Source organism: Pantherophis guttatus, chromosome 1 (assembly GCF_059756535.1).
Source record: "Pantherophis guttatus breed Tessera chromosome 1, ASM5975653v1, whole genome shotgun sequence".
Classification (NCBI taxonomy): Eukaryota; Metazoa; Chordata; class Lepidosauria; order Squamata; family Colubridae; genus Pantherophis; species Pantherophis guttatus.
In genome coordinates this window covers 116,546,139-116,555,901 of record NC_142063.1, presented here as the reverse complement: position 1 = coordinate 116,555,901, position 9,763 = coordinate 116,546,139, and the positions used below count along the sequence as shown (strand labels likewise).

General features: G+C 44.8%; 1 protein-coding gene across 1 annotated transcript; it reads left to right on the top strand.

The window, feature by feature from the left end:
• The first annotated feature begins 2,977 nt into the window (after positions 1-2,977).
• On the top strand, positions 2,978-9,421 carry PPP1CA (protein phosphatase 1 catalytic subunit alpha). The gene is made up of 7 exons (XM_034433878.3): positions 2,978-3,337; positions 5,511-5,642; positions 6,242-6,472; positions 6,714-6,818; positions 7,301-7,524; positions 7,760-7,894; positions 9,021-9,421. Exons 1-7 carry the CDS (start codon positions 3,283-3,285, stop codon positions 9,129-9,131), a joined length of 993 nt encoding a protein of 330 aa, XP_034289769.1. The 5' UTR covers positions 2,978-3,282; the 3' UTR covers positions 9,132-9,421.
• The last annotated feature ends 342 nt before the right edge of the window (positions 9,422-9,763 follow it).

Below are 9,763 nucleotides of genomic sequence, written 5' to 3'. Positions count from 1 at the left end.
GGCTCCGCCCACCCACCCGGACATCATCATATTCCATTTTTGACCTAAGGCTCTGCACATGTGTGGAGTAGGCGCGCATGAGCGCTCACATTTGCGAACTGGTAGCAAAGGTAAGTAAATACCACCCCTGCGCTAGAACCATTACTCAACGTGTTGTTCCTAAGGCATAATTTAGGCAGAGATAAAATGCTACCAGTATGACAGATCTATTACAATAGTCATCATATACATGAAAATTCTCCAAAGACTACATTTCTTAGGTCCACTTGAGTTGCATTATTTGGAGTTAAGTCAAAATAAGTTTATATGACTCCCAGATGTGCTGGAAATCACTCAGATTAACGATCAAATTTATAAATGGATGATGCTAATTTATAGCCTCAATAAATCTGTGTCATACTTTGAACTAGACTGACTCTCCAAACGTGCAAGCACGTATCAGCAGAGTACCCTGGAAGACGCTGGAATAGCTGCAAACTTTCTATGCTTAAACTCTTTTCATTACAGATGCTGGTTGCTCAACAAGATCTAGATCATGAATGACTACTCTTTGTTGTTGTTGGATAGTTGTCTCAAGAAGACACGTTGTACTTCCTTGAAGATACAGGTGATTACGTGAGAATCATGATTGTTCTTTGTTATTCACAAGAGTTGGGGTAAATGTGTGTTTCTGATTATGTAAGAATAAGTCAACAAATCCAGTTTCATTTCAAATGTATATATTCTAAATGGCAGTAGATATTAACACACATCCAGCCATGGTAATGATGGGTTCCTAAACTCAGCATATGCAAAGGATGAAAAAGTTCATGAGTCATTGGTATATATATTTAAATGCAGATTTCACAAATTCCTAAACAACTGAAAGGTTGCCATATAGGAATTTTATCACTAAATTCTTTAGTGACTGTATACAAGGTAGTGTATTAGCAACTGTAATTGGCTCAACTGTACCTCTGCAGTTTGTTTGACTCATCCCAAGGTGTGGTACTGAAAAGTTTCATCTGTCTTTTGAATTGGAAAGAACAAACATGAATGTAGAAAAATGTAGCATAAGAGATGTAAAGCTGTGTTTTTACAACATACTGATACTGTACAGAATCATGGTGTTGGAAGAAATATCCTTCTGGGTTCAGTTCCAAGTGGGGGGAAAAACATTGGATTCATGGAAGTTGCTTGGAAAGAAGTTTATTGATGAACAGGATCACATGGCTTCCTGAGTTCCTGAGCAGAAAAAGGGCAGAGATGCTGAGAATGCCTTGGTTTTATGCCCTCCGTTGGGCTTTGAATTTGAGCTTGTATTCTGATTGGTTGTCAGACTCCCATAGGGCCATGCAGGGGCAACTCTGTAGGCTGTCCTGAGTCCCAAGCTTGGCTGAGCCTTGGTGGGTGATGTAATCTTCCCAGGTGCCATGTGGTGAGTTCTGTTGCTAAATGGGTAGAGGGCTAATCCTACCTTTGTTGGATCCTGGGTGAGGGCATTTGCCTATGAATAGACCCAGTGGTGGGATTCAGTCAGTTCACACCACTTTCTGAGCAGTTTGGCAAATTGGTTGTTGGAACAAATCATTAGGGCAGAGAACCTGTTAAATTACTTGAATCCCACCACTGAATAGACCTAGCTATCTCTTTATCTCTTAAGTGTGGACATCTGCTGTGGGCTATTGAGGATGATGGGGGCTTTTAAGAGTGAGTCTGCTTCCTGCCTAAAAAAACATGTTTCTCCATTTCTCATCCAGGGAAATATAATATTCTGCCTTTTTAATATTTCCTAGAATATTTCATTTTCCTAGGAGAGTGGTGGGTGCCAACTTCCTACACATGGTTTAGTGAATTGATCTAATTGCCTGTCTTTTATAAGATGAAATATAAACCAACCACTTTGACTGGATCTTCACACTAGTCACAACTATTTACTCACATAGCCTTGCCTTTCTCTACGGCACAAACTCAGGGGAGGTTGATGGCTCTCTCCAACAGAAAGGGAAGGGACAGCAAAGGGGCAAGGCGTAGGGAAGGCAAAGAATCTGCTTGCTTGAGGCAGGGAGAAAAGCAGGCAGCAGCCAGCAGAGAAGACAAAGTGCAGCAACAGTTTGGCCTGGGGAAGGCAAAGCTGGTCAAGCCTGGAATGGTGAGAGCAAGTGACCTGCTGCATGAAGGTTTACCTAAAGAAATTGTGACCCAAGGCAAGGTATTCCACAGGGTTGATATTCCTGTTCCAAGAAAAGAAGAAAACTGCTTGCTGAGCAGGGCTCAGGTCTCTCTGGCAGCCAAGGCAGAAATGGCCATGGGGATACAAGCCCAGTGGCTGAACTGAGGGGGCAGCCCTGCAACAGGGCAACTGGACCTGCTGGTTGCCCACTTGGACCGTTCCTTTCGAAAGGCTTGCTCTGTTTGGGAAGATGAAATACCACTTTCCTGGCGGTCGGAGTTGCTCCGACATCAGCCTTCTGCAGCAGCAGGCTGGCATCAAGACGAAGCTTCTGCTAGCAGGAAAGACGGCCATGAAGATGAGCACTTGGAGAGACCACTTAGAGTTGGTTTTTAAATTCAGCTTCCATAGGATTTTTTTTTTTTAATTTGATTTATATGCCGCCCTTCTCCGGAGACTCAGGGCGGCTTACAATGCGTTAAGCAATAGCCTTCATACTTTTTGTATATTTATACAAAGTCAGCTTATTGCCCCCACAAACTGGGTCCTCAATTTACCTACCTTAGAAATTTTGCCTTGGATATCTTTTAAGACAAATAGCCATTTTTTCTACTCTGTTTTCTCTCTCTTTCTGGTGCATATAATAGCTACCAGTTCTTAGGGAAATGAATTAGCGAAAAGTACTTTTTCAAAGCGCTGTGGGTCCCTATATCTGCCCACCCAGCTGCTTCTTCCCACTCTACTGGGACCAGTGTGAAGAAAGCACCACAGTTCCCAGAAGCCTCTCGCCGCAACCATCTCCCCCTCCCCCTCTTCTTCCTCCTCCTTTTTCCTGGGATCCGCCAAAGCTCGCGCAATCGCAAGAGAAGCCTCGTGTTGATCCCTCCAGCCTGTAGGTGGTGGTGGCGGCGGCAGAGGACGGGGCCTATAGGCTCTCACGGCTTCCTTTTCTGCGGGTGGCTTTCGGAGGAGGAGGAGGAGGAGGAGGAAACTCCCTGGCAAGAAAGAGGAAAAGAAAGCCGGCCTTTCCCTTCCTCTTGCTTGCTTAGGACCACCGAGCGGGGCGGGAGGGGGGCGCGCCGAGGGGGAAGGAAGCAAGGAACCAGGCGATTGCAGCTTCTTACGACGCCATGTCGGACGGCGAGAAGCTCAATTTAGATTCCATCATCGCGCGCCTGCTGGAAGGTAAGCGGCTGGGGCTGGGCCGGGCTTTGTGGGGCTGAAAACGCTTGGAGAGCCCCGGGTGGCAAAGAGTCCAGGGGAAGGGCGAGCGGCGGACCTTGCCTGCTTTCCCTCCCGGCTCTGGAATGTCCCACGCCGCCCCCGCACCAGCGCCTCTTCTCCAGGCGGCAGGGAGGCTTCTCGACCGATGCGCAAGGGAGTTCCCAGGATTTCCAGCGGCGGGTTTACTTCCCCGATCTGGGCCGGAGGAGAAAGGAACCGGATCGAGCTGTATTGCGCGATCTTAGCGCCTCGGCATTTTCTCCCACGCCTTCAGAGGGATGAAATGGCTCAGAAGCGCGCTTTCCGTTTCCCTGCCGAGACGTCTCTTATTTTACGCGGGCCAAGCGGCATTTATAATCCCCATCGGCCTCGTTTGCCATCGGGGAACCGAGAGGTCGGTTCAGGACTAAAATCTCCTGGGTGAGCTGCCCCTCCCCCCCCCGCCGCCCCGTCTGCGTCGATTTTCCCAACGCGGATCGCCTTTTGTAGCCGCTCAAAGCGCCCCTTCTGCCGAGCCTCTTTCCCGATCGCTAAAAGGAAAGAGCCGGATGCCGGCGTCGGAAAAAGACGTTCTGCAGGATGGAGGGAAAGCTTAGCGGAGGGGTCGGGGGCGGACGTGAGCCCTGCGCCTCGAGAAGGGTGTGCCGGTGGCCGAGGGATTCTGCCAGTGCCGGCTGAGTGTTCTTGCAGATTCGATCCTGAATATAACAGCGATCGATCCGTACCGGTGTCCGGGGGCTCATCGTATCCCTATTGAAGGTGATGAGCCCCTGACTCAGGCGGGGAGCGGAGTTTCCTAATGGTAACGGAGGAAACGAAGAACGGGGAAGCCGGATCGCCAGGCGATTCCTGCAGTTGTTTGGTTTGGCTTCTCTTGGGTGCAAATGGAAGGCGGGGTGAGGCGCAGGTGCCGGCCTACCCCTGGGGAAAGACCTTCTTGGCGCTGGGCGAGGAGTGGAGAGGCTTAGGGTTGCAGAGGCCCTGACTGAACAGGCTGTTCTGGCCTTGATAGCAGGACCAGAAGTTGAAGCTCTTTTAAGGAGGTGATCTTCAAAAGATGACCCATCCAAGCACGAAAAGGTAGTTACCCTAATTCTTGGGCTCTCCACACCCAACAAGAAAGGAGGATACATCAGGGTTGACTTAAAAAGACCCTTTGCTATTTCAAAAGTAATTACAGATCATCAGAGCCCCAACCTAAATATTCACTTTGGTGTCTTTATTTTATATATGGTAATTCCAGAGTTATGGAGTCCGTTTTTCTGCTAACCAACTCAGTGGGAGTTGGCTTTCCCAGATTATCCAATTGTGCCCTAGTTCTGATAAGCTTGGGATTTAATCTTGCTGAATTTAACTTGTGAGGTGGGTTAAATCTGTTCCCGTTGCAGGGGTGGGTGGGTGGATGGAGTTGGAGAGAGAGAGAGATTGACAGCAGAATAAGGCAGGATTTTAATATTAAGTTTGCCCAAGCCTGTGGATTATATAGATTTAGGTTGATGCAATGTTTTGATTTTGATTTAGAGCTGTTTATTTGCAAGGCAGCAGTGCAAAGAAGAAACCCGTGATCACAAACTCTGGCTGTGCTATAACTAGAAATTTGGAACACCACCATCACATTGTAATTACTGTGTTAAGGAGTGCTAGTTTATGCTAGATGGTAGAGGACTGCTTGTGGGACAGTGCTGTCATCCCAAAGTGTTTTTACCAGCGCTGTTAACTGATCCACTTGCTTCAGAGCCTCATTTAAAAAAAACATAGTCCCAAAGCAGAATAAATGTTCCACTGAAAGCAAATAAGGCCCAGTTATGAAGCTCCTTTAAGACTTTGCTTACTGCATGGCAGTTCCCCAGTGTGTGTCTCCTGAGCCAATAATGGCTTGGTAACCTGTGAGAAGCTAAACTAATGCATGGTCCTTCAGGCACAGACTTGGCTAACGGATTCTGCCTTCCTCAGTCGCAGAAGGAAATAATGGTTTTCATGTGGGGACAAGATAGGATTTGGTTATTAAACACCAGAATTTCCTAGAAACAAGAAGAGCAATGTGTCGGGAATATCTCTGGGAAGGTGAACCAGCATGAAGATGGGCGCTCGGGAATGAGAGAGTCATCTTTTTTTGTTGTTGTTGTTCCCCCAGTGCAAGGATCACGTCCAGGCAAGAATGTTCAGCTGTCAGAAAATGAGATTCGGGGCCTATGTCTGAAATCACGAGAGATCTTCCTGAGCCAGCCCATCTTGCTGGAACTAGAAGCCCCACTCAAAATTTGTGGTAAGGGGGATGCCATTACAGTTTTTTTCCCCTTTTGCTAGAGCTCTCTCAAAAGGGTTGCCTCCGTAGGCATGGTCAGCCATAAAAGACATATTGAACAGAAGATTCTGTACTGGCACTTTCAAAATGAGTTGTAGCTTGCCTTTTTATCTGGTCAGATTGCTCCTCTATCTTTTAGACGAAGCTTTGAGCTGCATCACACAGTTATTTTAATTTTCCAAGCGTGTCTATGTAAACCAAGATACTAGAGGGCAATGCCTTGGGTTGCATTGTATCGTCTTCCCATTTAATCAGTTTTTAAAGTAGGGCAAGAAATCTGGCATTAAAGACATTAAAGATGTTGTCTATAGGCACATTGATGCATATGAATGCCAGACTGCCTGATTCTGGGAGTCATTTCCCACCCTTGCCATTCTCACTCAGAAAGAAGACAGCATACGTATAAATGCAATGGGTAAACATTGTTTTTTTAGTTTTTTTTGCTGTAAGCCGCCCAGAGTCCCTAGGGAGCTGGGCAGCATAGAAATGCGACTAATAAATAAATAAATAAATAAATTGTTGATCACTTCTTCATTTCTTTTTCTTCTACCATCTCCCAGGTGATATCCATGGGCAATACTATGACTTGCTCCGGCTTTTTGAATATGGAGGTTTCCCCCCAGAGAGCAATTACCTCTTTTTGGGTGACTATGTGGACCGGGGGAAGCAGTCGTTAGAGACAATCTGTCTGCTGTTGGCCTACAAAATTAAATACCCTGAGAACTTCTTCCTTTTGCGTGGCAATCATGAGTGTGCGAGCATCAACCGTATCTACGGCTTCTATGATGAATGTGAGTGCATCACACCAATAAGCTTACGGAGTGGGAAATGAAGCCATGTATTGGTCAAGTACATGTAGATAATGAGGGTAGCGGTTTGGGGAATGAGGTGTGGCATAATGTGTTCATGCTGCATGAGTCCTCCTTTCTCCCCAACCCCAAGATCCAACAAATCTTGCAAGAATGTGACTGTTCAAAACTATTCAGCTTTTTTTTCCCCAGCTAATTTTTGCCCCTTTCCTGTTTTCTATAGGTAAACGGCGGTATAACATAAAATTATGGAAGACCTTCACCGATTGCTTCAACTGCCTACCTATTGCTGCCATCGTTGACGAGAAAATCTTCTGCTGTCATGGAGGTAGGCTATCTAGAATTTTGGGGGGGTGAGGAAGCTGGTCGTACTACTGATGCCACCAATGCTGCAGGCAAGAGATTAAAGTAAATGCAGAATTTCTCCAGATGGTTTGCAATCTGTGTCAACAGGAAAAGAAGTCAAGTAATAGGCAGTGTCAATAGCACAGTGGGGAATTTGGTGTCCTTTGCATATTGCGTAGGCGTGTTTCCTTTGGGAGGTGGAACGAAGCCTGGGAAAATGTGAAAACCATATTGGTTTCCTCTTTGATGCAGCATTAGATGAAAATTTTATACAGGCTAATTTTGATCCCGTTGGCTTAACGGATTGAGCGTGGAAAGCCTTCTCCAATGTAGTTTTTCAGTTAATACCCCTAACAGGAGTGTGTTGTAAAATAGTGATTCCCGGTACAGCCAGTTACACGTTACCTCTAGTGAGAGCCACATGTTGAAATAATCTGCTTTATAAGTGCAAATTCTGCCTTCCAGGACTCTCTCCTGACCTCCAGTCTATGGAACAGATTCGGCGGATCATGAGGCCAACAGATGTGCCTGACCAGGGTCTGCTTTGTGACTTGCTCTGGTCGGATCCTGACAAGGATGTGCAGGGCTGGGGTGAAAATGACCGTGGTGTCTCCTTTACATTTGGTTCAGAAGTGGTCGCCAAATTTCTTCACAAACATGATCTTGACTTGATCTGCAGAGCGCATCAGGTACGAGCATAAAGCAAGTAGGAAAGGCTACACCTGGCTGGAGGGGGAGGAAGGCGTCTTCGTGAACTGGGAAGTTACGTAGTTTTAAAGAGAGAAGATAGAAGTGGTGGGAAACATAGCTGCAAAAGCCGACCATGAAATAAGGAAGGGTTGAAGCATATTGTTGGCAAGGGGACATTAAACTGGGTTGAGCATGTGCATATATTTGATTGATGGATTCTCCCACCCTGTTTAGGTGGTAGAAGATGGATATGAATTTTTTGCCAAACGGCAGCTGGTGACACTCTTTTCTGCTCCAAACTACTGTGGCGAGTTTGACAATGCAGGGGCAATGATGAGCGTTGATGAGACCCTCATGTGCTCCTTCCAGGTAAGGACTTTTGAAGGTGCTACTTTTACACCTGTTATCTTTTTACGCACATGGCAAGCAATAAAAGGATGTGCTATTTTTGTGAAAAAAGGATTCTGGAATACAATGTTTAACCATCAGTTGTATTTTAAAGGGATTTTTGTATCCATTTAAATTTAAATTCCTACTACTGTAGCAAGTTTGTGTCTCTGTTTTGTAGACTGGGATACTTGGGAAACCAACTTTCCTAGCTGCAATAATTTTGTATTTATGTTATGTCCTCTGTCAATTTTCTGGCTTTATGTTCCAAATTAGTTTTTGCTTCGTTTTTATCTCACCTGCCCTGCCTTATCAGTGTGGCCACGGCATGGATGGAAATTTAAAAGCTACAGAAATAAGAGTGATCGTGGGGTGGGCTTTTTTTTTTTTTTTTTTTGAACAGGCCAAAGGCAAAGTCAGGTGGTGGTTTTAGAATTGTAGCTAAAATACTTTGTCAGGTTGAATATGCATGTGTGCACATATTATTAATGATCTTAAATGATCGAGAAAAGAGATCAAGTGCCTCAGAACTTCTTCGCCAAAAGCAATTCCCACATTTAAAAGGAATTGGGATATTATTCCTTTCTTTTTTTTTTTTTTTTGGCATTTATTTTGGTCCTCTTTTTTATATGGTACATGAAGCAGATTATGTCTTATGAGTGTACAGATTTAGTCCCAAAGTTTTCAAAAATGAGGAAAATAATTGAATGTGATGGGATTTTGGGATACTATCCATTTATATAATTTCAGAAACAGAATGTACAGGCCCAACGGGACTTTGTAGCTTAAAGGCCACGAAGAGAGAGAAAAAAGTAGGGTGAGAAGGAACTTGAAGTGCAATTCCATGTCCTTAAGCTTGTTTTATTCTAAGACACTAAATTAAGAGAACTTTATGGCTGTTTTATTTTTGCCAGTTATTCATCGTAAGAATTTTAATATTAAAATTTCAGGAGGTTTGGTGCTTAGTTTTTTCACCCTGAAACATTTGCAATGATTAGATTGAAGTCAGTAGGAATTGTTCCACCAGGGATCAAGGACAGAAAAAAAGTTGTTAATTTCCACCCCCCACCCCCACCCCCCACCTTAACCTTTTTCTTCCTTTCTGCAGATCTTGAAACCAGCAGACAAGAACAAGGGCAAATATGGTCAATTCAGTGGCTTGAATCCTGGTGGACGCCCAGTCACTCCACCACGCAACTCAGCCAAAGCCAAGAAGTAATGTGTCCTGCCTGCCCTCCCTAAGGGGCTTGGGCTGTCTTGCATAGCGGTTACACTGTACAGCGGCTGCTTACCTAGGATGCTAGGATCCAGCCATTTTTTTTAAAGAAAAAATGAATGAGATTGAATACCAAAAAAAAAAAAAAAAAATCTCATTCTCTAGGAAGGGAATGTCATTATTTTTGGGGGTATTTTTGATTGACTTTTTTGCCAACTGTGTCCTGATGTGTGCACCCCTTTCCCCTCTGGGGGTACCACATCTCTTTTTGAATAAACATGTAATATTCTTAATGTAGTTGCTTCTCTTTATAGTTTTGGGAAAATAAAATGAAATGGGCTGGGAGAAAAAATGCTTCCTTGTTTTCAGACAAAATACGCCCCCAACCCTCCTTTCTCCTTTAAAGCTGGGAAAACACTTGTGAGTTTCAGGAGGATAGTGCTTGCCCTGTACAATTAGGTGCATCTTCTGAATAGGCTGATTTGGGAAAATGTACAGACAACTGAACAAGTTGTACCAAGTGAAGTCAGAATCTGGCTGTAGCAGCAGCTCTGGTCTTGGACCTCGATCACTTATGGGAGAAGTAAAACAAAAACAACAGGCTTCCTCTTAGAAGGGCAGGGAATCCAATCAAA

Excerpts from the sequence above, each read along its gene's own strand:
- PPP1CA (XM_034433878.3), top strand. The coding sequence starts at position 3,283 with ATGTCGGACGGCGAGAAGCTCAATTTAGATTCCATCATCGCGCGCCTG. Across the intron at positions 3,338-5,510 it reads CATCGCGCGCCTGCTGGAAG|TGCAAGGATCACGTCCAGGC; the intron begins GTAAGCGGCTGG and ends TTGTTCCCCCAG. Across the intron at positions 6,473-6,713 it reads CTACGGCTTCTATGATGAAT|GTAAACGGCGGTATAACATA; the intron begins GTGAGTGCATCA and ends TGTTTTCTATAG.